Genomic DNA, 27,021 nt, shown 5'->3' on the forward strand with positions numbered 1-27,021 from the left:
ATAGGATGTATTCTCAGTGATGTCACTGCTGATCTCTAGTGAATGGATAGGCTGTATTCTCAGTGATGTCACTGCTGATCTCTAGTGAATGGATAGGATGTATTCTCAGTGATGTCACTACTGATCTCTAGTGAATGGATAGGATGTATTCTCAGTGATGTCACTGCTGATCTCTAGTGAATGGATAGGATCTATTCTCAGTGATGTCACTGCTGATCTCTAGTGAATGGATAGGCTGTATTCTCAGTGATGTCACTGCTGATCTCTAGTGAATAGATAGGATGTAGTCTCAGTGATGTCACTGCTGGTCTCTAGTGAATGGATAGGATGTATTCTCAGTGATGTCACTGCTGATCTCTAGTGAATGGATAGGCTGTATTCTCAGTGATGTCACTGCTGATCTCTAGTGAATGGACAGGATGTATTCTCAGTGATGTCACTGCTGATCTCTAGTGAATGGATAGGCTGTATTCTCAGTGATGTCACTGCTGATCTCTAGTGAATGGATAGGATGTATTCTCAGTGATGTCACTGCTGATCTCTAGTGAATGGATAGGATGTATTCTCAGTGATGTCACTGCTGATCTCTAGTGAATGGATAGGCTGTATTCTCAGTGATGTCACTGCTGATCTCTAGTGAATGGATAGGATGTATTCTCAGTGATGTCACTGCTGATCTCTAGTGAATGGATAGGATCTATTCTCAGTGATGTCACTGCTGATCTCTAGTGAATGGATAGGCTGTATTCTCAGTGATGTCACTGCTGATCTCTAGTGAATGGATAGGATGTATTCTCCGTGATGTCACTGCTGATCTCTAGTGAATGGATAGGATGTATTCTCAGTGATGTCACTGCTGATCTCTAGTGAATGGATAGGATGTATTCTCAGTGATGTCACTGCTGATCTCTAGTGAATGGATAGGATGTATTCTCAGTGATGTCACTGCTGATCTCTAGTGAATGGATAGGATGTATTCTCAGTGATATCACTGCTGATCTCTAGTGAATGGATAGGTTGTATTCTCAGTGATGTCACTACTGATTTCTAGTGAATGGATAGGCTTTATTCTCAGTGATGTCACTACTGATTTCTAGTGAATGGATAGGATGTATTCTCAGTGATGTCACTGCTGATCTCTAGTGAATGGATAGGATGTATTCTCAGTGATGTCACTGCTGATCTCTAGTGAATGGATAGGCTTTATTCTCAGTGATGTCACTGCTGATTTCTAGTGAATGGATAGGCTGTATTCTCAGTGATGTCACTGCTGATCTCTAGTGAATGGATATGATGTATTCTCAGTGATGTCACTGCTGATCTCTAGTGAACAGATAGCATGTATTCTCAGTGATGTCACTGCTGATCTCTAGTGAATGGATAGGATGTATTCTCAGTGATGTCACTGTTGATCTCTAGTGAATGGTTAGGATGTATTCTCAGTGATGTCACTGCTGATCTCTAGTGAATGGATAGGATGTATTCTCAGTGATGTCACTGCTGATCTCTAGTGAATGGATAGGATGTATTCTCAGTGATGTCACTGCTGGTCTCTAGTGAATGGATAGGATGTATTCTCAGTGATGTCACTGCTGATCTCTAGTGAATGTGAATGGATAGGCTGTATTCTCAGTGATGTCACTGCTGATCTCTAGTGAATGGATAGGCTGTATTCTCAGTGATGTCACTGCTGATCTCTAGTGAATGGATAGGATGTATTTTCAGTGATGTCACTGCTGTTCTCTAGTGAATGGATAGGATGTATTCTCAGTGATGTCACTGCTGATCTCTAGTGAATAGATAGGATGTATTCTCAGTGATGTCACTACTGATCTCTAGTGAATGGATAGGCAGTATTCTCAGTGATGTCACTGTTGATCTCTAGTGAATAGATAGGATGAAGTCTCAGTGATGTTACTGCTGTTCTCTAGTGAATGGATAGGATGTATTCTCAGTGATGTCACTGCTGATCTCTAGTGAATGGATACGATCTATTCTCAGTGATGTCACTGCTGATCTCTAGTGAATAGATAGGATGTAGTCTCAGTGATGTCACTGCTGGTCTCTAGTGAATGGATAGGATGTATTCTCAGTGATGTCACTACTGATCTCTAGTGAATAGATAGGATGTATTCTCAGTGATGTCACTGCTGATCTCTAGTGAATAGATAGGATGTAGTCTCAGTGATGTCACTGCTGGTCTCTAGTGAATGGATAGGATGTATTCTCAGTGATGTCACTACTGATCTCTAGTGAATGGATAGGATGTATTCTCAGTGATGTCACTGCTGGTCTCTAGTGAATGGATAGGATGTATTCTCAGTGATGTCACTGCTGATCTCTAGTGAATGGATAGGATGTAGTCTCAGTGATGTCACTGCTGATCTCTAGTGAATGGATAGGATGTATTCTCAGTGATGTCTCTACTGATATCTAGTGAAATGATAGGCTGTATTCTCAGTGATGTCACTATTGATCTCTAGTGAATGGATAGGATGTATTCTCAGTGATGTCACTGCTGATCTCTACTGAATGGATAGGATGTATTCTCAGTGATGTCACTGCTGATCTCTAGTGAATGGATAGGCTGTATTCTCAGTGATGTCACTGCTGATCTCTAGTGAATGGATAGGATGTATTCTCAGTGATGTCACTGCTGATCTCTAGTGAATGGATAGGATGTATTCTCAGTGATGTCACTGCTGATCTCTAGTGAATGGATATGATGTATTCTCAGTGATGTCACTGCTGATCTCTAGTGAATGGATAGGATGTATTCTCAGTGATATCACTGCTGATCTCTAGTGAATGGATAGGTTGTATTCTCAGTGATGTCACTACTGATTTCTAGTGAATGGATAGGCTTTATTCTCAGTGATGTCACTACTGATTTCTAGTGAATGGATAGGATGTATTCTCAGTGATGTCACTGCTGATCTCTAGTGAATGGATAGGATGTATTCTCAGTGATGTCACTGCTGATCTCTAGTGAATGGATAGGCTTTATTCTCAGTGATGTCACTACTGATTTCTAGTGAATGGATAGGATGTATTCTCAGTGATGTCACTGCTGATCTCTAGTGAATGGATAGGATGTATTCTCAGTGATGTCACTACTGATCTCTAGTGAATGGATAAGCTTTATTCTCAGTGATGTCACTACTGATCTCTAGTGAATGGATAGGCTGTATTCTCAGTGATGTCACTACTGATCTCTATGAATGGATAGGCTGTATTCTCAGTGATGTCACTGCTGATCTCTATGAATGGATAGGCTGTATTCTCAGTGATGTCACTGCTGATCTCTAGTGAATGGATAGGATGTATTCTCAGTGATGTCACTGCTGATCTCTAGTGAATGGATAGGATGTGTTCTCAGTGATGTCACTGCTGATCTCTAGTGAATGGATAGGATGTATTCTCAGTGACGTCACTGCTGATCTCTAGTGAATGGATAGGATGTATTCTCAGTGATGACACTGCTGATCTCTAGTGAATGGATAGGCTGTATTCTCAGTGATGTCACTGCTGATCTCTATGAATGGATAAGATGTATTCTCAGTGATGTCACTGCTGATCTCTAGTGAATGGATAGGCTGTATTCTCAGTGATGTCACTGCTGATCTCTAGTGAATGGATAGGATGTATTCTCAGTGATATCACTGCTGATCTCTAGTGAATGGATAGGATGTATTCTCAGTGATGTTACTGCTGATCTCTAGTGAATGGATAGGCTGTATTCTCAGTGATATCACTGCTGATCTCTAGTGAATGGATAGGATGTATTCTCAGTGATGTTACTGCTGATCTCTAGTGAATGGATAGGATGTATTCTCAGTGATGTCACAGCTGATCTCTAGTGAATGGATAGGCTGTATTCTCAGTGATGTTACAGCTGATCTCTAGTGAATGGATAGGCTGTATTATCAGTGATATCACTTTTGCATTCTAGTGAATGGATAGGTGGCATACATAGCAATGCCCCCATTACTCTTATATGAATAAACAGGCTGCATTATTTGTGATGTCACTGCTGCTCTCCAGTGACTGAATAGGCTGCATTGATGATATCATAGGCTGTGAAGGGAATGGATTGGTTGCAATCTCAGTGATATCACTGCTGCTCACTAGTGAAATACTCAGTGACTTCCCCACTGAGCCCTAGTGAACAGATAGGAAGCATTTGAAATGTGCTGCTCCTTAGTACCAGTGATATAATCTTTATGTCTCCTGGAGTGCAGCATGACGTGGCAGGGAGCTTGTTGCATACATAAAGCAGAACTGTAATTGGTGATATAATTCCTGTAGCAGAACAGAACAGGAGCTGTAACATTTCCATCTGGAACATTACTCGGAACAGTTGTGAAATCATCTTCATCTTAAATACTCATTCCATTCACGTACGATCAATGATCACCAGACACGTCTCTGGGGAGAATCCCAAAAAATGGCTTTAGCAATGAATGCAAATACACTAACCTGAGAGTCACAAGGTATCTTCTAGAGATGGTTCTCCTAGCAGTCCAGAGCCTAATGAATGTATCCCAAAAACATAAAAAATAAAGTTGCCTGTTACCCAGCTTTCCACAGACCCTGAATGCTATGTCAATTGAACTGTAATGCAGCATTAATTCAATTACCCCTATCTCCTACTGGTCCACACAAATGTTTGTCAGTCTTCACTTAAAGGGGTACTTCGGTGAAAAACTTTTTTTTTTTTAAATCAACTGGTGCCAGAAAGTTAAACAGATTTGTAAATGACTTCTATTAAAAAATCTTAATCCTTCCTGTACTTATTAGCTGCTGAATACTACAGCGAAAATTCTTTTCTTTTTGAAACACAGAACTGTCTGCTGACATCACGAGCACAGTGCTCTCTGCTGACATCTCTGTCCATTTTATGAACTGTCCAGAACATCATATGTTTTCTATGGGGATTTCCTTTTACCCTGGACAGTTCCTAAAATGGACAGAGATGTCAGCAGAGAGCATTGTGGTCATGATGTAAGCAGACAGCTTTGTGTTTTAAACAGAAAAGAATTTCCACTGTAGTATTCAGCAGCTAATAAGTACAGGAAGGGTTAAGATTTTTTTAATTGAAGTAATTTACAAATCTGTTTAACTTTCTGGCACCAATTGATTTAAAAAAATAAGTTTTTCACCGGAGTACCCCTTTAAGTTGTGACATTCTGCTCAGGCACCAGGAACCGTGGGATTGTAGGCTGCTTCAGGTTTTCAGAAGCTTTTGGAGAAACTAATGATAAATATACAGATTTATGGCCTGTGCAGAATCAGGATCAGATGCCAGAATCTAGTTCCCCCCCCCCCCCCCACCCCCTTCCTGAAGCCCATGTCTCTATTTCGGCCTTGACACCTCATTTTCTGAATCTGCTCATCAGAGTGAAAGGCAGCAGTAACTTTTTTGCATATGTAAATGAGGTGGTTATTGTAGCTGCAGATGACACATTGTTATAATTGATGTTTTTATGACAGGAAATCTCCATTAGCGCCGTCCACAATCTCTCCTGTAATCAGTAACAATTACCACATACAGACAGCGGCCGTCTAGACCTCGCGCACAAAAAACTACAGACATTTATCCAATCGCATAGGGAGCCCAAGCAAAGCTGCAATCTCATTGGGTGCCAGGAGTGTATCATTAAAATGAACCACTAAAAGTCACATGTGTCCTGTAAATAAGAATCGTGTATTCGTTGATTGATGATGTGAGTATTTTGTTGTCTATCAGCTACGACGGTAAATTTTATTTTTTAATAATCTTCAGATGGTCAATACGTTCATTGAATATTAAAGACCCTTTTTGGAGGCTCTGTGAGGAATGTAATAGACTACATCAATAGATATTGTATGGATGGACAGACAGACATACAGTAGATAGTCCCCACTTGATGTGCTGCAGACAGTTAGGTGGGGTTGGGACAATTGTGATAGAAGGAATGTTTTCTGTACGAGCCTCTGGTTAGCAATGCACAGAGTGAGCACCTTGGGCGCTGTCGCGGTCCGTCTGCTTCATGGCTGCCTTCTCTCAGCAGCACTTTAGCAATATTGCACAGCATGCAGGCAATTAACACACGCAAATGAAAAATAAGCAATAGGATTTATGGCTCGTCTCACTCCGGCAGCTCCACCGATGCAATAGGATTAAATCTAAAAAAAAAAAATGAAGTGTAACTTTCCTGCTAGTCTAAGCTGCTATTTCTGCTGTTAATAATATCAGGTGCTGATCAGCCATTAGGAGGTAATGACAGCAGACAAAAATAACAGCCACCCCCTCCCCAGTCATTACTACTGTTAGTTCTCAGCCCAAAATCAATCCATAAACAGAAGCGCCCCACATTAAACTGGTGCGGGATATATACAAATACTTATTCTGTACTGATTCCGCGTAACATTTTTTATTATACTCCAGAGCTGCACTCGCTATTCTGCTGGTGGAGTCTTTGGGGGGTATTTATCAATTTTGCCTGTTGACAGTTTCTTTTGACCCTTTTTTTTTCACTTTGGTTTTCGTGGACATGCACCAAATTTATCATTTGGTGCAAGTTGTTAGTAATTTTGGCGCAAATGTTGAAATCAGCTGTTCACAGCGCCTTTTACACAGAACTTACCGCCACAGAGGATGCGTATTTTACCCTGTAGAGCAGCCATTTCGGAGTCCCTCCTGCAGTATATCAGCAAGTGACATGAGTTATTTTCTTTTGTGGGGTTTATAGCCACCATGTGAAATGGATTTTATTTTCAACTTGGGTAGTTTTTTTTTGGTTACTTTAGTGCAGTGGTCTTCAACCTGCGGACCTCCAGATGTTGCAAAACTACAATTCCCAGCATGCCCGGACAGCCGTTGGCTGTCCGGGCATGCTGGGAGTTGTAGTTTTGCAACATCTGGAGGTCCGCAGGTTGGAGACCACTGCTTTAGTGCTTACCTTTCCTGAACCTGTGTGGCCATGTCCAATGCTGGCCCATTGGAGGGTGAAGGTCCCTCAGAGACAACTATGTCGCAGGATAGTATTGAGCAGCCCTGGAGGCGTCGCTGCTTTCACAAAAAAAAAATTTGTTTATTCTGTACTGATTCAGAGTACGTTTTGTATTATACTCCAGAGCTGCACTCACAATTCTGCTGGTGGAGTCTTTGTGTACATTCCATTGTTTATTTTGTACTGATTCCAAATACATGTTGTATTATACTCCAGAGCTGCACTCACAATTCTCCTGCTGAAATTGCTGTGTACACACATTAGTTTACTTTTCCTGTACTGATCTTGAGTTACATCCTGAATAGAGATGAGCGAATTTACAGTAAATTCGATTCGTCACGAACTTCTCGGCTCGGCAGTTGATGACTTATCCTGCATAAATTAGTTCAGCTTTCAGGTGCTCCGGTGGGCTGGAAAAGGTGGATACAGTCCTAGGAAAGAGTCTCCTAGGACTGTATCCACCTTTTCCAGCCCACGGGAGCACCTGAAAGCGGAACTAATTTAGGCAGGATAAGTCATCAACTGCCGAGCCGAGAAGTTCGTGACGAATCGAATTTACTGTAAGTTCGCTCATCTCTAATCCTGCTTATAGAACAGTGTCACACCGTACATAACTTTAGGTATCCTGTTGCATCCTGTATAAGGCTCCATTCACATAGGCAGGCTACCTGCAAGTTTCCTGCTGCAGGTTTAAACTTTGGAGTAATTTCCTTGGCGAAAAATACACAGCAGATTACATTGACCTTCATGAGGTCTGCTGCAGCTTTTCCAGAGCTGCATTCCTTAACCCCTGAGGGACGCAGCCCATTTTCACCTTAAAAGGGGTACTCCGGTGGAAACCTTTTTTTAAATCAACTGGTGCCAGAAAGTTAAAAAGATTTGTAAATTACTTCTGTTAAATAATCTTAATCCTTCCAGTACTTATTAGCTGATGAATACTACAAAGGAAATTATTTTCTTTTTGGAATACAGTGCTCTCTGCTGACATCTCTGTCCATTTTAAGAACTGCCCAGAGTAGTAGAAAATCGCCATATCAAACATATGCTGCTCTGGTCAGTTCCTAAAATGGACAGAGATCTCAGCAGAGAGCACTGTGGTCATGATGTCAGCAGAGAGCACTGTGTTCCAAAAAGAAAAGAATTTCCTCTGTAGTATTCAGCAGCTAATAAGTATTGGAAGGATTAAGATTTTTTTAATAACAGTAATTTACAAATCTTTCTAGCACCAGTTTATTAAAAATAAAAAAAAAATAAAAAAAAGTTTTCCACCAGAGTACCCCTTTAAGGAACACTCTCACTTTAAGCATTAATAACTCTGAGATGCTTTTACCTTTTATTCTGATTCCGACATTGTTTTTTCGTGACATATTCTACTTTAACATCCTGGTACATTTTCGTTGGTGCTTGCATCCCTTCTTGGTGAAAAATCCCCAAATTTCATGAAAATGTAGCATCTTTGAAACTTTCTGCTTGTAAGGAAAATGGACATTCCAAATACATTATATATTGATTCACAAATACAATATGTCCACTTTATGTTTGCATCATAAAGTTGACATCTTTTTACTTTTTGAAAACATGAATTTTCCAGAGACCAGTTAAGTTTGAAGTAGATTTGAGGGGCTTTTCTGTGAGAAATACCCCATAAATTACTTCATTATAGAAACTGCACCCCTTAAAGTATTCAAAATGACATTCAGAAAGTTTGTTAAAGGGCTATTCCAGGCAAAACCTTTATATATATATATATATCTCAACTGGCTCCGGAAAGTTAAACAGATTTGTAAATTACTTCTATTAAAAAATCTTAATCCTTCCAATAGTTATTAGCTTCTGAAATTTTCTGTCTAACTGCTCAATGATGATGTCACGTCCCGGGAGCTGTGCATGATGGGAAAATATCCCCATAGGAACTGCACAGCTCCCAGGATGTGAGTCATCAGAGAGCAGTTAGACAGAAAACAACAACTCAACTTCAGAAGCTAATAACTATTGGAAGGATTAAGATTTTTTTTATAGAAGTAATTTACAAATCTGTTTAACTTTCCGGAGCCAGTTGATATATAAAAAAAAGTTTTGGCCTGGAATATCCATTTAACCCTTTAGGTGTTTCACAGGAATAGCCGCAAAGTGAAGGAGAAAATTCAAAATCTTCATTTTTTACACTCGAATGTTCTTGTAGAGGGGTAAAAGGAGAGAATCCCTTTGAGATCCAGGCATGAGCAGTCAAGCAGCAGAATCATCGATCCATGGTTTCCTATGAGAAACGATTGATCAATGTAAAAAAGATCAGTGTGTGCAGTGTGTGCAGTGTTGAAAAAAAAAAAAAGTTAAGAAAGATCATTTAACCCCTTCCCTAATAAAATCACCCCCCTTTTCCCTTAAAAAAAAAAAAAAAAAATGTAAGTAAAAATAAACATATGTGGTATCGCCGCGTGCAGAAATGTCCGAATTATAAAAATATATGATCAATTTAACTGTATGGTCAATGGCGTACTCACCAAAAAAATTACAAAGTCCAAAATAGTGTATTTTTGGTCACTTTTTATATAATGAATAATAATTTTATATCATGATAAATAAGTCCGATCAATACTAAAATGGTACCACTAAAAACGTCAGATCACGGCGCAAAAAATGAGCCCTCATACTGCCCCATACGCAGAAAAATTTAAAAAAGTTATAGGGGTCAGAAAATGAAAAATTTTAAACATATACATTTTCCTGAATGTAGTTATGATTTTTTTCAGAAGTAATACAAAATCAAAACTATATAAGTAGGGTATCATTTTAATCGTATGGACCTACAGAATGAAGAGAAGGTGTCATTTTTACCAAAAAATGTACTGTGTAGAAACGGAAGGCCCAAAGTCTTACAAAATGGCGTTTTTTTTCTTCAATTTTGTTGCACAATGATTTTTTTTTCCGTTCTGCCGTAGATTTTTGGTTAAAATGACTGACGTCATTACAAAGTAGAATTGGTGGTGCAAAAAATAAGCCATCATATGGATTTTTAGGTGCTAAACTGAAAGAGTTATCATTTTTTAAAAGGTAAGGAGGAAAAAACGAAAGTGTAAAAACGGAAAAAAAAAACAGTCCTTAAGGGGTTAAGCTTTTGATGGGGTTGGAGTTGGTCCAAAGGACTGAACATTTATTACATTCACTGACAGCACACGCATTCACTTGCATATCTTAATTTGACTAGTCCTGTTTTGGCCTAGAATGAAGATGACACTGATGCAAACACAGCTGAATAGTCAGACAGTGTCTGTGAAGACCCTCATCACTGCCTATGGAGGGGGTGATTATTTCGCTCGGCTTTCAGTGCAGATTTCTGAGAACTGGGCTCACAGTTTTCATAGCTATCTTCGCAGCAGGACAGAGAGCACTGATGGACTATGCAGCCGTAGGTTAAAATTAGCAGTGTAAATGAGTATGGAAAATACACTTTGAGTCGAGGGGGATGCGGAGTAGTCCTATCATTGCAATCACAGTTCTATTCTTACAAGGCGGTTGTGATGGGCAAAAACCCTATAACATGTATTGATACCAGCCATGGCTGCTGCCGATGACCCCTGCTATATACTGAACCCAGAGCAAGAGAAGACACAATATGAATTCACTGCACACTAGGGATAGTCATATCGGGACCCCTTGGTTAAATATGGCCCTTGGTTGATATGGGGCGCTGCTTAGACTGTACATTCTACATCGTCCTGTTATGAAAGTACAGTGGTCCCTCAAGTTACAATATTAATCGGTTCCAGGACGACCATTGTATGTTGAAACTATTGTATGTTGAGACCATAACCCTATGGAAACCTGGTAATTGGTTCTAAAGGCACCAAAATGTCATCCGAAATTAGGAAAAAGTGAGAATTAAAGAAAAATAAAGTAGATAACTAATATAGATAAAGCAAGTCCATATAAAAGTAAGAAAGATCTGCTGGGAGCTGTAATCACTGTCTATTTCAGTGTTTCCCAAGCAGGGAGCCTCCAGCTGTTGCAAAACTACAACTCCCAGCATGCCCAGACAGCCAAAGGCTGTCCGGGCATGCTGAGAGTTGTAGTTTTACAACAGCTGGGGGTATCGTGCTTGGGAAAACACTGGTCTAAGTAGAGGACAGGAGCTTCATTGGGGTCCTGTACAGTACACAAAGTGTCCCAAAAAGTAACATGGAATCACCCTCACCTGGTGTCCAAAGGTGCAGGTAACCCTGGGACAGGTAAAGAGTACAGAACATGTAATACCTCCCTGTACTGTAGGGGGCACTACCAGACACCAGTCAGTGCATACACTTCAGTAATACAGGGGTTTTATGAGTGAATGCCCATTCTGATTGGTCAGTTCTTCCAGCCATTGACAAGTTTCACAGATCTGGACTGTCCGTACATTGTATGTTGAGTCTGGTTTCAACATACAATGGTCCAGAATAGACCATTGTATGTTGAAACTATTGTATGTTGAGGCCATTGTAAGTTGAGGGATCACTGTACTAATAGACGCTGAATGGTTTACAGATCTAAGTTTTTAGAGCAACCCTCCTGTTTTCTCTATTCTCTTGGTCTACCTTTGTGTCAGTCTTTACTATTATTCTGACATTCTATTCACGATCGAGATGAGCACACAAATATAGGCCCCTGGAATAAAGATCAGTGCTGTAGAGAAGTTTGGGGTGTACGGAGAGCGATATGATATAAAAGTCCTGTGATATGGTAACAGTGGTAAAAAGAGTGGGGGGGGGGGGTACACTGTGATTTTTTTTTTTTTTTGGAACTGCTCCACAACGTGTTTACAGAATTAAATGCCGAACCTCTGTGTTCCTTGCTAAATCTGCCTCTCGACAGACAGGAGAAGATGCTGAGCCTCATTATTATGCAATTAGTCTCAGCTTCTGATAAATTAATATTCCAGAGGTGGAGTCTTTTGCCTGCACATAAAATCCCACTGTTTTGAATAAAATTAACCTTTCATTTGCATTGAGAACATTGGAAGTGACAAGGAACAGTCATTTGGAAGCTTTGCAGGAAGTCGGAGCACGTTGCACGATGGCGCAGCCAATGGATTCAAAACAGGATGCAACGTCCGATGGAAAATCAGTAACTGGACTGATCGAGAATTGTCACAAATGTCCTAAAATAATCAAAAATTCTAATCTGTTCAATGTGCACTGCAAGTAAAACTAATGAAACCAGAAAAAAAAAGAGAAACAATCAGGATGCAGGACGATGGGGAGCATTATGCAGAAATAATGACATCTCGCAACCTCATTTTTACATTGTCAAACCATTTTGATTAAGTGTTAAATGCATCTCTCACAGCCGCCGCACACAGAGAACAGCAATTTTACCGCACATTTCCTGTAGCTTTTGTCTGAATGTGGAAGGTGGGAGCTTTCTGAAGAGTGATGGAGACTAGAGATGAGCGAACTTACAGTAAATTTGATTCGTCACGAATTTCTCAGCTCGGCAGTTGATGACTTTTCCTGCATAAATTAGTTCAGCTTTCAGGTGCTCCGGTGGGCTGGAAAAGGTGGATACAGTCCTAGGAAAGAGTCTCCTAGGACTGTATCCACCTTTTCCAGCCTAATGGAGCACCGGAAAGCTGAACTAATTTATGCAGGAAGAGTCATCAACTGCCGAGCGGAGAAGTTCGTGACGAATCGAATTTACTGTAAGTTCGCTCATCTCTAATGGAGACCAATGAAGAAGAGTGATGGAACATGAGGAAGGGCGACACGGGAGGAAAGCATAGGACTGAGCGATCCAGGATGAGATAGGTTTTTATCCAGGCCCATTATCCATAGAAAACCCTAATGCAAGAAGTACAAAGGAGCTATGACGTGATGTATTTGTGAAATGATGTCATCAAACTTACTCTGTTCAGATGATGAGATAGAGATGACATCACAGGTGTGGGTGCTACGAGCTATATTTCCGCACACTGTTTTTAACCTTTTTTGGGCCATACATCCAATGGGAAAACTCACATTCATTTCACAGCTGTTTCTTCAGCAGATGTTTTGCACATTTTTTAAGATGTATTTTGGGCCATAAACTGACCAAAATATGTCCCAATCACAAGCAGTTTTTGGGCAATTGCTAAAACAGCGGATCATTCCATCAGAAAAAAAAAAAAAAAAAAGAGGAGAAACATCCCAGATGCAAAAAGATAAAAAAATAAGCCTGAAAATTCAGCTATATATATATATATATATATATATATATATATAAAAAACTGTGTGAATATGGCCTAAATTGGGTCTCCTTGAAGGTTCATACCCCAGCGTTGAATCATCCCAAGATAGAATTGTCCAGCATTTATAGATAGATATATAGATTGGGGGCATGAACATACGACCAGTACCCTCCTGCCTCCCTCCTTAAAGGGGTACTCCACTGGCCAGCGTTCAGAAATAAATGTTCCGAATGCTTTTTCTCGTGCTACAGGGTTCGGTCACGTCCCTCGTGACATCACGGCCATGCCCCCTCAATGCAAGTCTATGGGAGGGGGCGTGACTGCCCCTTCCCATAGACTTGCATTGAGGGGGCATGGCCGTGATGTCACGAGGGACGTGGCCGACCCCCGCAGCACGAAAACAGCATTCGGAACATTTACTTCCGAACGCTGGCCAGTGGCGTACCCCTTTAAGGGATGTACAGCATTAACCTAAGTGTAGATAATGTGATAAAGAAACTTGGACGGGGGTGGGGGTCTGGATGGCCATAATTCCCCCTGGCAGGGCAGCGGGCACTTGTGACATCTGAAACATAATTTGAAAATTAAAATAACAAGGGGAATGTTCTGACAGAGATTAACCTATTCCTGACCAGCAGTGAGGAGAGAGACCCCCTCCTTCGCCCCAGTGACAATGTGACTGTCCTCTTTAATAAAGTGTTCTAGATGTAATTAGTGACATTTAATGACAACTAATTATCCCGGGATCTCATAAGAGGCCAACAGGAGGCCTCAGCATTTGTCACATGTAATGAGAGGAATAATTAGAGCTTCTCTGAGGATGAAGTCTCAGGTGCAGCGACGTCTCCAACCCCTCGCACAGAACATGCACCGCTATCCTGCACTACACCTCAGTATAAGGCCAATTTCACATGAGTGTAATATGCCTGAAATTCTACAAGTCCTGGCCCGACCGCAGGTCTAATGACCTAAAACAGCAGCATAACAGATCTCTGCATTGCTGATAGTTCAAGTCATTAGACCCACAGTTGGTTTGGCATAAAGTTGTGACCATAATACAAATGCAGAAATTCACCTATATTATGTGATTGTGCCCTGAGGGTTGGGGGGCCATGCTTGTCAAGGTAGGTGGAATAAACTGTAAGCTGCTGCGACTGTTACCCAAGAGCATCATATACCTGGAGTCAATCCTGCTAACTATGCTGCATTATATCCAATCAATGGCCACCATCTCCGATTCAGCTTTCTAGTCCCGGTTAGGCCACCCCCCCCCCCCCCCCGCCCTTTTTTTTTTAAATTCTTTAATCGATAAGGCTAAGGCTGCATAAGGCCATGGTGACCTGAGTTATTAGGCTAGGTTCAGACTACGGAATTTTCGCTTTGAAATTACCGGCAGAAATTCCGCTTACTATAATGCATAGTGTAGTGAATGGTTTTTCGTTCCCAAATTCACACTTCGGAATTTGTGAAGCGGAAAATGCGGATGAAAAATCCGCTAGAAAATTTCTGCCTGAAGAAAGGGGTTACTCTTTCTTCAGGCGGAAATCCTAGCAGAACACATAGCAGTCTATAGGAGACTGCAGTGTCCGCGCGGTCCTAGCACCGACTAAGTCAGTCGGCGCAGGCGGAGCTCGAAAATAAATTTTCTGCCCGGAGATTTCGTAGCCTGAACCTAGCCTTAAGGTTGCACAAGCAAAACATTTAAAAGGAACCTGTCACAAATTAAAGCCTAGGCTTCCACAGGTTTTTTTCTGGCGTTTTGAAAACTGCCATTGCAGTTTTTTAGCCAAAGTCAGAAGTGGGTCCAGTAGGATGGAGAAGTATAAGGCCTTCCAATATCTTTACCATTCATTTTAAATACACTTTTGGCTTTTGCGCAAAAACTACAGTGGCAGTTTTCCAAACAATGCCAGAAAAAAACCTGAATGAGACAGAAATGTCGCAATTTAAAAATGCAGCTGGGACCTAGATATAAAGTCATTGGGGCAGGTCCCGGCGGTCCCTACCCCCAAACCCCCCCCCCCCCTCCCCGCCGGGCCATATATGACGCATCTCTCTCTATAAACAGAAAGGGAAAGATGCGTCATTCAGCGCTGGAGGGGCAGAGAGCAGGCATGGAGACTGCTTTCCGTGATTAGTTAGTTACTCAGGTCCCGATGGCTTTTATAAACTATAATTTCTCTCTATGCTGCAGTTTGGGCATAAAACTGGTGACAGGTTCCTTATGAGCATGTTTGTTTGTTTTTTTTGTGACTTTCTGTTGCAAAAGTTTAAAAGAGTAATGATTTGATGGTACAAAAAAGGACAAAAAAATAAAAAATAAAAAACAGTGAAGCCACAAGCAGGTCACCTACAGTGATTCGATCTGTCACGAGCTTCTCGGCTCAGCAGTTACTGACTTTAGCCTGCATAAATTAGCTCAGCTTTCCGGTGCTCCGGTGGGCTGGAAAAGGTGGATACAGTCCTAGAAGACTCTCTCCTAGGACTGTATTCACCTTTTCCAGCCCACCGGAGCACCGGAAAGCTGAGCTAATGTATGCAGGATAAGGCATCAACTGCCGAGCCGTGAAGTTCGTGACGAATCGAATTACTGTAAGTTCACTCATCTCTACAGGTCACAGTCAGGTTAATGCTGGGAAAGACGTGTATAACATCCAGTTAATTTGGTTCTTTGAAACAGCCGTGTTGCAGTTGCATCAGGCTATGGGTCATAATGTGACTAGAATGATAGTCATTAGATGTTGTAATGCAGTATTGTGATCTTGCCTATGCGGTATTACCCTAGCCCAAAACAAGGTACTGGTCACATTCTGCTCAGAGTTAATACAACCGGCAAATCTTCGCCTTTATAGAATGTGTCGGGGTGGATTATGGTTGGCATCGTTCTGGAGGAGTAGCCCCCATAATAATACAGCAGGAACCTGCCCAAAGTAGCTTTTACTTTGCCTTCCTCACTATGATTGTCAACTAATATACAGGACATTACCCTGTGCTCAGTGTTGCCCCCTGCTGAGTAAAGTGTTTAAAGGGAAGATGACTATGATATCTGTGCATTGTCCAAATACATTATGGTAAATTTAGGTAAAAAGTACATTGATTTTATTAAATGCTTAAAGGGGTACTCCGGTGGATTTATTTATTTATTTATTTTTTAAATCAACTGGTGCCAGAAAGTTAAACAGATTTGTAATTTACTTCTATTAAAAAAAATCTTAATCCTCCCAGTACTTATTAGCTGCTGAATGCTACAGAGGAAATTATTTTCTTTTTAGAACACAGTGCTCTCTGCTGACATCTCTGTCCATTTTAGGAACTGTCCAGAGCAGCATATATTTGCTATGTTGATTTTCTCCTACTCTGGACAGTTCTTAAAATGGACAGAGGTGTCAGCAGAGAGCACTGTGCTCATGATGTCAGCAGAGAGCTCTGTGTTCCAAAAAGAAAATAATTTCCTCTGTAGTATTCAGCAGCTAATAAGTACTGGAAGGATTAAGATTTTTTAATAGAAGTAATTTACAAATCTGTTTAACTTTCTGGCACCAGTTGATAAAAAAAAAAAAAAAATAATCGTTTTCCACCGGAGTACCCCTTTAAAAAAAAAATTTTAATTAAAAAAAGTACATGGATTTAGTAAAACCTCTTTTTTTATAGATCATCTACACCGTGTGAGTGATTCCTGCCCCAGGGCTCATAAGCCACAGTAGCCAAAGTTGCTCTTTTAATATTGTTTAGACCCACAATATAGCTGCCTTTGCGGCGTGCAGGCGACAGGTGCGCCATAATTTAAGAGCACTCCGAACTACCATCCATCTTGAAATAGCTAGTTTACTGCACTCTGTCAAGCCTCTCACAACACTTGAAAAACAACTGCAACCAAGAGACGTGTGTGGCGCACATTAATCCTGCTACAGACGAGGGGATGACCGTGAGACAAAACTGCCACCAGGTGGTTACAGTGGATACTGCACAAGCCAACAATCCACATTATGATGCATGAATGTACATAGCCCAAGGAAATGCTATAGGGATCACTGTAACGAAGGCCAAGATCAGGACTAGAGATGAGCGAACTTACAGTAAATTCGATTCGTCACAAACTTCTCGGCTCGGCAGTTGATGACTCTTCCTGCATAAATTAGTTCAGCTTTCAGGTGCTCCCGTGGGCTGGAAAAGGTGGATACAGTCCTAGGAGACTCTTTCCTAGGACTGTATCCACCTTTTCCAGCCCACCGGAGCACCTGAAAGCTGAACTCATTTATGCAGGAAGAGTCATCAACTGCAGAGCCGAGAAGTTCGTGACGAAACGAATTTACTGTAAGTTCGCTCATCTCTAGTCTCATCTCTAAAGAGAAAATAGCCCCTGCTTCCATTAAAAATATGAATATAGTGTCCCCAATAATCACGTCAGCAGAGTGTCCGCACTAACACAACAATATACCAAATGCTCCACTGACATTTAAAGATGTTCATCGATTTGGACAAACATTTAACTTGTTAGGCTGGGTTTGCTGGAGCATACTGCATTTTGGAGCATAAAGTGTGCAAAAATACGCACCAAAAAACATGTGCAATGGTCTAGAGAAGTGTTTTCCAACTAGGGTGCCTCCAGCTGTTGTAAAACTACAACTCCCAGAATGCCCGGACAGCCTTCGGCTGTCCAGGCATGCTGGGAGTTGTAGTTTTACAACAGCTGGAGGCCCCCTAGTTGGGAAACACTGTATTTCAGTGTGTACTTCTGAAATATGCCAGTGCCAGTCACATGTCATTTATTCTGAGTGCACATAAGAGATACAGGATGCCAACTGGCCCCACATAACTGCGTGGAATTTCTGCTACATATTGCAGAATATTTTTCCCCCTCTGGTTGAATACACCACGTGACCACAGGTGATCAGAAAGTGTCCTGCGGCTGGGACCACAGGCATCAGCTATAATCTGTTAAGAAACCTAGCAGTTTCGGTTGAAATTCCCTGCAGCGCCACCACAGGTTACATAAAGCATTACACACTACCTTTTCAAATCGACGGGTTGTCTGTGTGATGCAGGGTAGGATAGGACAGGTCCTCCAGTGTATGAGGCGATCTTTATAGCTGTTCTCTGCTCTGGCCAAGAGATGAGGATCATGAATAGAGGGTGCCCACTATTAAAGGGGTATTCCAGGAATTTTTTTTATTTGACTATGCTCCAGGGGCTGTAAAGTTAGTGTAGTTCATAATATAGTGTCTGTACCTGTGTGTGATGGTTTTCTCACAATTCTTCTGTGATTTTCACTCCAATATTTATTTTTACCAGCATACAAAATGACTGTTGTCTTAGATATTTCCCAGCTTGCAATGCGGCCGAGACCTGACTCACTAGTCAGCTGATGACAGGGAGCCTGTCTGCTTCAATGGGTGGAGGGATCAATCTGCAACTAATGCAACAGTTGTAGGCACCCTGATTGAAAACATCAGGTCTGCAGCTCATTTATGTTTCAATGGGTGGGGTGGCTGATGTGTGGGAGGGAGGACAATGGAATTGTGGGATTTGTAGTCAAAAAAAGAAAAGTCAAACAGGAAATACCATAGCCATTCATCCCCAAGACAAGCGCAGATCCTTCCTAAGCATGTTTATTACTGTCTGCCAGGTACGTACTAAAATCACCTTATGGTGGATAACCCCTTTAACTCAAAACTCCCAAACAGGGTAAATATTTCCTGAACTGGGGAACCTCTTTAGGGTGCGTTCACACGCTATTACTAGAAGCGGGTTTCCCGCTGCAGGAATCCTGCTGGGAGTTACGCTACCACTGATTTAAATGGGGCCACAGACAGTCCGCAACAGTGTCAGATTTACGGACTGTTCGCGGACCCATTCAAATGAATGGTAGCATAACTCACAGTGGGTTTCCCGCAGCTAGTTTCTAGCGTGTGAACGCACCCTTAAAAAAGGAGTTCTCCAGGTGGGAAACATTTTTTTTTTTAAATCAACTGGTGCCAGAAAGTTAAACAGATTTGTAAATAACTTCCAGTACTTAGCAGCTGATTGCTACAGAGGAAATTCTTTTCTTTTTGAATTTCTTTTTTGTCTTGTCCACAGTGCTCTCTGCTGACACCTGATGTCCGTATCAGGAACTGTCCAGAGCAGGACAAAATCCCCATAGCAAACCTATGTTGCTCTGAACAGTTCTTGACACGGACAGAGGTGTCTGCAGAGAGCACTGTGGACAAGACAAAAAAGAAATTCAAAAAGAAAAGAATTTCCTCTGTAGCATACAACTGCTAATAAGTACTGGAAGGATTAAGATTTTTAAATAGAAGTAATTTACAAATCTGTTTAACTTTCTGGCACCAGTTCATAAAAAAAAAAATTATTATAATAAATAAAGTTTTCCACCAGAGTACCCCTTTAAAGAAAGCTTGTGAGTGGCATGAAGGGTGCTTGAGAAAAGTGAGCAGGAGAGAGTACGATACGACTCATGAAGTACCCAGCACAGCCATGTCTCCTGATTGTCACATGTTGTTCCTAGTTACATACGATTGTAAGGATCCAATGTATATATATATATATATATATATATATATATATATATATACACATATATACATACACTGTATAAAGTAGTGTCTCCTATTAGAACATCCACCAGAGGAGAGATGCAGACTTCATGTGTGTGTGTGTTGGCTCTGTATTCACACTGTATGGAAGAGAAGCAGAACATGGAGGCAATGTTATCTGGTATTTGGCAGGAATGTTTTCCGCAAGTACAGTATATTTTGCAATAAGCAGCCTGCTCCATCTTATGCTGAATAATACAATGTGTTCCCCATAGAGGCACAGCTGTGAGTGCTTCTAGGAGAAAAACAAAATACGTCTATGTGGAACTATCATAACTGTAATGGGCCCAACAATTGTTGACTACTCTCCCACTTCTGCTTGTTTGTAGTGGTTTTAGCAATGCTGCAGATGTCTAACCCTAAAGCTGGGATCACACAAAGCATTTTGAGCAGTAATTTTAGCCAAAACCAGATGTGGGCAAATCTTTCCATTATAGTTTTATTCTGTGTCAGTTCGTCTTTCCGTTTTGGCAAAAAGTATTGACCAACTATGGTCCACATTAAATTATGGCTCAATGGGGGAAGATTTATCAAAACCTGTGCAGAGGAAGAGTGGTGCAGTTGCCCATAGCAACCAATCAGATTGCTTCTTTCATTTTCCACAGGCCTCTTTAGAGGCCTGTGGAAAATGAAAGAAGCGATCTGATTGGTTGCTATGGGCAACTGCACCACTCTTCCTCTGCACAGGTTTTGATAAATCTCCCCCAATATGAACCAAACTTTTGGCACACAACAATTAAGACATTTGTTATGCTGCAAGTGTCAAAAGAACAGAAAACTGCACCTTGTTGGACGCTAAGGTACCATATACTGGTGCAAAACTGGTAAGGCGTGGGTTAAATAGAGCATAGCCGAATATGCCAAGCCATGCTCCAAAATTCTGGTGCTTTATCTTTGCCTGAAGTAAGAAAATTAGTTGTTGTAAACTAAAGCTCGACAGTAGTCTGTCTACAGATGTGCCAGATTTATCAATAAGCCTGGGCCACGGTGAGAAATCTGGTACCCTTTGAAGTCAATCTAAAAGGTGTCCATCCACCATAAAGGGGTACTCTGGTAGAATATTTTTTTTTATTTATTTATTTTTTATCAAATGAACTGGTACTAGAAAGTTAAACAGATTTGTAAATTACTTCGATTTAAAAATCTTAACCCTTCCAGTACTTCCTTATGTAATTGTAAGACACTTTGCCATTTACTTGCTATTAAAATTCTCAACCTTTATAGGTTTTTAATGTGATTGAAAAAATGGCCACTAGGTGGCCCTGTTCTGTTCCCTGCTGCAAGTCAGTTAGTTTGGTCTCCTCCCGGCCTGGCAGGAGACCAAACTCAGGAAGTGCATGTGAGACATGGCGAGGCACAGCTCTCACAGGCTTCAGTGATGTCGCGCCTGTTGGGGAACGCCCACTTTCTCCTGCCGGGAGCTCACACAATGAGCAAGGGGAAAAGGTATGATACAGAGTATTTTAAAGCTCGGAAAATTTTTTAAGGAAAGGAGGGATGTTAGGAGTAGTTAGGGAATATAAATCGGAGTTCTTTTTCAAAAATATGGTTTAATGACAGGTACTCTTTAAAGTTTGCACTGTCTAGGAATAAGACAGTTTTAGTAAATCCCACCCATATGTAAAGCCCAGGCTAATCCTTAGCACTTGACACTGCAAAAAGAAAAGAAAAAAAAGATGCGTGCAAACTTAAATAGTTTTTATGTCAGAAGGCTGGAAAATGTATCATTAGTCAAAATTCTTAAAGGGGTTATCCAGGAAAAAACTTTTTTAATATTTATATTTTATATATCTCAACTGGCTCCAGAAAGTTAAACAGATTTGTAAATTACTTCTATAAAAAAAAAAAAAAAAATCAATCCTTTCACTACTTATGAGCTGCTGAAGTTGAGTTGTTCCTGGAATACCCCTGAACACCGCTAGAAATCCTGTGCATCAAATCTGCGCAGAATACTGTACGTGTGAATAGACCCTTAATGTGTTTTTTCCTTGGATACCCCTTTAATGTGGAGTCCATGCTGGAAACAACTGAAGCAAACTCTCTACTGGGAGAACTATATGAACACTATCCCATACAGCTACCACCCAGTATGTTCCATAAGGATCACCCTCATTTTTGGTGTTCGTACACAATGGACTGACAAATTGGGTCCACACTAAAACAAAGAGGTTGAACCAGCGTATTTCACAATTCATTTATTTAATCTGCTCCTATGTTTGGAAACAGAATCTTAAATTAAAGCAAACATAAGACCCTGTCTGTGGGTAATGTGCAGGGAGAGCATTTTCTTATTATGCTGTGCTCTCAGTGAACCTATGACAACCGGAGTGGTTTCTTTGTGCCTTGCTCAGACTCTTAATATCCTAATGGCGAGACTTCCGTTTTTCAGTAGGAGACACTGGGGAGATCTGAAGCCCATCTAGGCTGATTTGATCATTCACAAGACTGCCCATTACTATGCGTAGGGTCTGAAGAAATTTTAATGAAGCACAAAAGATCCGAACAAGCTAATATCAAATAATGATCCTGCCAACAGAACAGTACAAAAAGGCGCTGCCAGGGAATTTGCCATAGTCAAATGGCATTGTCGCCTGGATGTGATGTCAACCCTGCAGTAACTGAGGAGTTAAACAGCTCGGCCTCCAATGCAGGGTGTCCAAAACCAAAAGGCTTGACTTACACAAAAAGTGAGGCAAACTGTGTCTGTGCTTTGCTGCAGAACAACGGAGGGATGAGAACCTTTGGGGCCCTGTATGTGCACTGTAGTGATGTTAAGGCATATGTACAGGAGAGGGTCCTGCAGTTGTGGAGCAGTGTCATCACAGCTGGGGGGTTGCAGAGTCTCACCAATACACTGTGTGCAACTTTCCTAGAAAAGGGCAGAGTTTAATATATTATATGTGTTCAGCTCCTAGTGTATCAATTGCTTCCATGCTGATGCCAGAATATATATATACAGTATATGAAGATACAGATCAGCAGAGATCACCAGTCTAGGAAAAACAAGGGGCCCAGCTTTATATATAACCTCCATTCCTGTAGTGCCTGTGCCAATAAAGAAATGGGTCATTACTACACGGGTGGAGCGCTCTATGTGGTGAGTGTTACTGTACAGGTGGAGCGCTCTGTGTGGCGAGTGTTACTGTACAGGTGGAGCGCTCTGTGTGGTGAGTGTTACTGTACAGGTGGAGCGCTCTGTGTGGTGACTGTTACTGTACAGGTGGAGCGCTCTGTGTGGTGAGTGTTACTGTACAGGTGGAGCGCTCTGTGTGGTGACTGTTACTGTACAGGTGGAGCGCTCTGTGTGGTGGGTGTTACTGTACAGGTGGAGCGCTCTCTGTAGTGGGTGTTACTGTACAGGTGGAGCGCTCTGTGTGGTGAGTGTTACTGTACAGGTGGAGCACTCTCTGTAGTGGCTGTTGCTGTACAGATGGAGCGCTCTGTGTAATGGGTGTTACTGTACAGATGGAGCGCTCTCTGTGTGGTGGGTGTTACTGTACAGGTGGAGCGCTCTCTGTAGTGGGTGTTACTGTACAGGTGGAGTGCTCTCTGTAGTGGGTGTTACTGTACAGATGGAACACTCTCTGTAGTGGGTGTTACTGTACAGGTGAACACTCTCTGTAGTGGGTGTTACTGTACAGGTGGAGTGCTCTGTGTGGTGAGTGTTACTGTACAGGTGGAGCGCTCTGTGTAGTGGGTATTACTGTACAGATGGAACACTCTCTGTAGTGGGCGTTACTGTACAGATGGAGCGCTCTGTGTAGTGGGTGTTACTGTACAGGTCGAGCGCTCTCTGTAGTGGGTGTTCCTGTACAGTGGAGCTCTCTGTGTGGTGGGTGTTACTGTACAGATGGAACACTCTGTAGTGGGTGTTACTGTACAGTGGAGCTCTCTGTGTGGTGGGCGTTACTGTACAGATGGAACACTCTGTAGTGGGTGTTACTGTACAGTGGAGCGCTCTGTGTGGTGGGTGTTACTGTATAAGTGGAGCGCTCTCTGTAGTGGCTGTTGCTGTACAGATGGAGCGCTCTCTGTGTGGTGGGTGTTACTGTACAGGTGGAGCGCTCTCTGTAGTGGGTGTTACTCTACAGATGGAGCGCTCTGTGTAGTGGGTGTTACTGTACAGATGGCGCGCTCTGTGTAGTGGGTGTTACTGTACAGATGGAACACTCTCTGTAGTGGGTGTTACTATACAGTGGAGCGCTCTGTGTGGTGGGTGTTACTGTACAGATGGAGCGCTCTGTGTGGTGGATGTTACTGTACAGGTGGAGCGCTCTCTGTGACTTAAATACTGTATTTTCAAACAGGTGGGGGGGTGTGGGGAATATTACTATATGAGTGCATGATGATGTTACAGTATAGGTGGAGCACTTTCTGTGTCATGGATATTATTTTACACAGAGGTCTGTATGTGGTGAATATTACTGTACAACTTGGACATATTAATGTACAGGACGCTCTGTGTGGCGGATGCTAGTATACAGGTACAGTGCTCTGCGTGTGGTGGGTATTACTGCAGAGGTGGAATTTTGTGTGTGGTGTATATTACTGTACAGGTGGAGCGCTGTGTGTGGTTAGTACTTCTGTGGAGGTGAAGCACTATCTGTTTTGGATATTACTGTACAGGTGGGGCACTGTGTGTGGTGTATATTACTGTACAGGTGGGGCACTGTGTGTGGTGTATATTACTGTACAGGTGGGGCACTGTGTGTGGTGTATATTACTGTACAGGTGGGGCACTATGTGTGGTGTATATTATTGTACAGGTGGAGCGCTGTGTGTGGTTAGTACTTCTGTGGAGGTGAAGCACTATCTGTCTTGGATATTACTGTACAGGTGGGGCACTGTGTGTGGTGTATATTACTGTACAGGTGGGGCACTGTGTGTGGTGTATATTACTGTACAGGTGGGGCACTGTGTGTGGTGTATATTACTGTACTGGTGGGGCACTATGTGTGGTGTATATTACTGTACAGGTGGAGCGCTGTGTGTGGTTAGTACTTCTGTGGAGGTGAAGCACTATCTGTCTTGGATATTACTGTACAGGTGGGGTACTGTGTGTGGTGTATATTACTGTACAGGCGGGGCACTGTGTGTGGTGTATATTACTGTACAGGTGGGGCACTGTGTGTGGTGTATATTACTGTACAGGCGGGGTACTGTGTGTGGTGTATATTACTGTACAGGCAGGGCACTGTGTGTGGTGTATATTACTGTACAGGTGGGGTACTGTGTGTGGTGTATATTACTGTACAGGCGGGGCACTGTGTGTGTGTATATTACTGTACAGGCGGGGCATTGTGTGTGTGTATATTACTGTACAGGCGGGGCACTGTGTGTGGTGTATATTACTGTACAAGCGGGGCACTGTGTGTGTGGTTAGGCACATCTGTCTTGGGTATTATCGTACAGGTGGGGCACTGTGTGTGGTGTATATTACTGTACAGGCGGGGCACTGTGTGTGTGGTTAGTACTTCTGTGGAGATGAAGCACTATCTGTCTTGGATATTATCGTACAGGCGGGGCATTGTGTGTGGTGTATACTACTGTACAGGCGGGGCACTGTGTGTGGTTTATATTACTGTACAGGCGGGGCACTGTGTGTGGTGTATATTACTGTACAGGCGGGGCACTGTGTGTGTGGTTAGGCACATCTGTCTTGGATATTACTGTACAGGTGGGGTACTGTGTGTAGTGTATATTACTGTACAGGCGGGGCACTGTGTGTGGTGTATATTACTGTACAGGCGGGGCACTGTGTGTGGTGTATATTACTGTACAGGTGGGGTACTGTGTGTGGTGTATATTACTGTACAGGTGGGGCACTGTGTGTGGTGTATATTACTGTACAGGCGGGGCACTGTGTGTGTGGTGTATATTACTGTACAGGTGGGGCACTGTGTGTGTGGTGTATATTACTGTACAGGCGGGGCACTGTGTGTGTGGTGTATATTACTGTACAGGCGGGGCACTGTGTGTGTGGTTAGTACTTCTGTGGAGATGAAGCACTATCTGTCTTGGATATTATCGTACAGATGGGGCACTGTGTGTGGTGGATTTTACTATGAGTGCATGGTGACATTTCTGTACAGGTGGAGAAGTCTGTGCATGATGGTTTTACAGTACAGTTTGATTACTCAGAAGTGGATATTACTATACAGGAATATCCCACAGAATAGGAGGTATATGGAATTTTCAAGTTGATATGTATACTTAGCCCTATATAGGTAGATAATATATGCCCTGGCCTCTGTGTATTACTATGCAGCACAACTGTAGTAAGCATGTGCCATGTGCTGACCCTTACATTACTTGGCCCCACAGTGGTAATAAGAAGGATAAGATCTTCCCCTTAAGGACATGGTGACAGACAAAACGGTGAGTCATAGTGACACTGACCCCCTACAGGACATGTCAAGAACCTTCCTCAAGCGCTGATAGAATTGGCAACGTCAGTAAACACCAAGCGGGTTGGTCTCTGTAGAGGGCATAGGCTGGTGAGCAGAACCTGAAATACAAGACAGATAAAGAAGGGATCACATAGAGAACAGGCACAATGGGAATTATCATACAACACGGATTATGTGCTTTACATAGATAAACAGCACAGATAAGGAGCTGCAAGTTGAATTCACAGAACCTCAGATGATCTCCCGCTCCCTGTCTTTAACTCTCCCGTACACAGATGATACATGTAAGATATAAAAAAGTCTAGAAACAGGCCAAGGGAGTAGGATCCAAACAATCACAAAGTATCTCAAGCACTACTGGAGGCAGAGGGTTGTGTTGTCAAAATAAATACAATGAAATCCAGACAGAGCCTATAATGAATTGCATACCATGTGACTAGAGCATTACTTATCTTGGATTAATCCGGAGATGTCACATCCAGAGCTGCATTCACAAGTCTGCTGGTTTCCTTTCAGCTTTCATGTAAAGCTTCCCCAGGAAACAAACGCCAATCCTGAGTTTACAGAAACTTCACAAGGCTCCATCAATAGTGCTGCCCTTTTTTGGGTGCACATCACCTGTTTTACACAGAACAATGTGCGGCCAATAACTCATTTTATTGTCCTCACAAAAGATGTGATCAGCCACCGAATGTGTGTTTTCTCATTTGTTGGCTGATTGGTGGTCGATTATCGGGAACAAGTGTTCCTAGGAAACCTTTACTGTTTAAAATGGTACTTCACTGGCCAGCCTTCTGGCTGCATTCGAAACGTTTATTTCC

At 42.0% G+C, this 27,021-nt stretch overlaps 1 protein-coding gene and 1 long non-coding RNA gene across 8 annotated transcripts in view; one reads left to right on the forward strand and one right to left on the reverse strand.

Annotated features, from left to right (window-relative positions):
- Nucleotides 1-4,511: 4,511 nt before the first annotated feature.
- The window catches only part of C6H3orf18 (chromosome 6 C3orf18 homolog), a 44,457-nt gene continuing 21,947 nt past the window's right edge, over nt 4,512-27,021 (reverse strand). For 2 of the 6 annotated variants that reach the window (XM_056525153.1, XM_056525147.1), the window contains exons 5-6: nt 26,190-26,298; nt 22,253-22,835 (exon numbers count right to left, since the gene is read on the reverse strand). In XM_056525153.1, coding sequence (XP_056381128.1) covers nt 26,218-26,298 — 81 coding nt within the window. In that variant the 3' untranslated portion in view covers nt 22,253-22,835; nt 26,190-26,217. Of the gene's footprint in view, nt 4,531-6,149; nt 6,169-8,329; nt 8,462-22,252; nt 22,836-26,189; nt 26,299-27,021 lie in introns of those variants that run through there. The other 4 variants (XM_056525151.1, XM_056525152.1, XM_056525149.1 and 1 more) reach the window with 4 other exon arrangements.
- Nucleotides 22,835-26,213, forward strand: LOC130276167 (uncharacterized). Of its 2 annotated transcripts, none has more exons than XR_008845033.1 (3): nt 22,835-24,906; nt 25,115-25,467; nt 25,826-26,213. It is a non-coding gene; the product is annotated as an uncharacterized LOC130276167 (long non-coding RNA). The 2 variants fall into 2 exon arrangements; XR_008845034.1 differs by having other exon boundaries at nt 22,835-23,774; nt 23,847-25,467.

Source organism: Hyla sarda, chromosome 6 (genome assembly GCF_029499605.1).
Source record: "Hyla sarda isolate aHylSar1 chromosome 6, aHylSar1.hap1, whole genome shotgun sequence".
NCBI lineage: Eukaryota > Metazoa > Chordata > Amphibia > Anura > Hylidae > Hyla > Hyla sarda.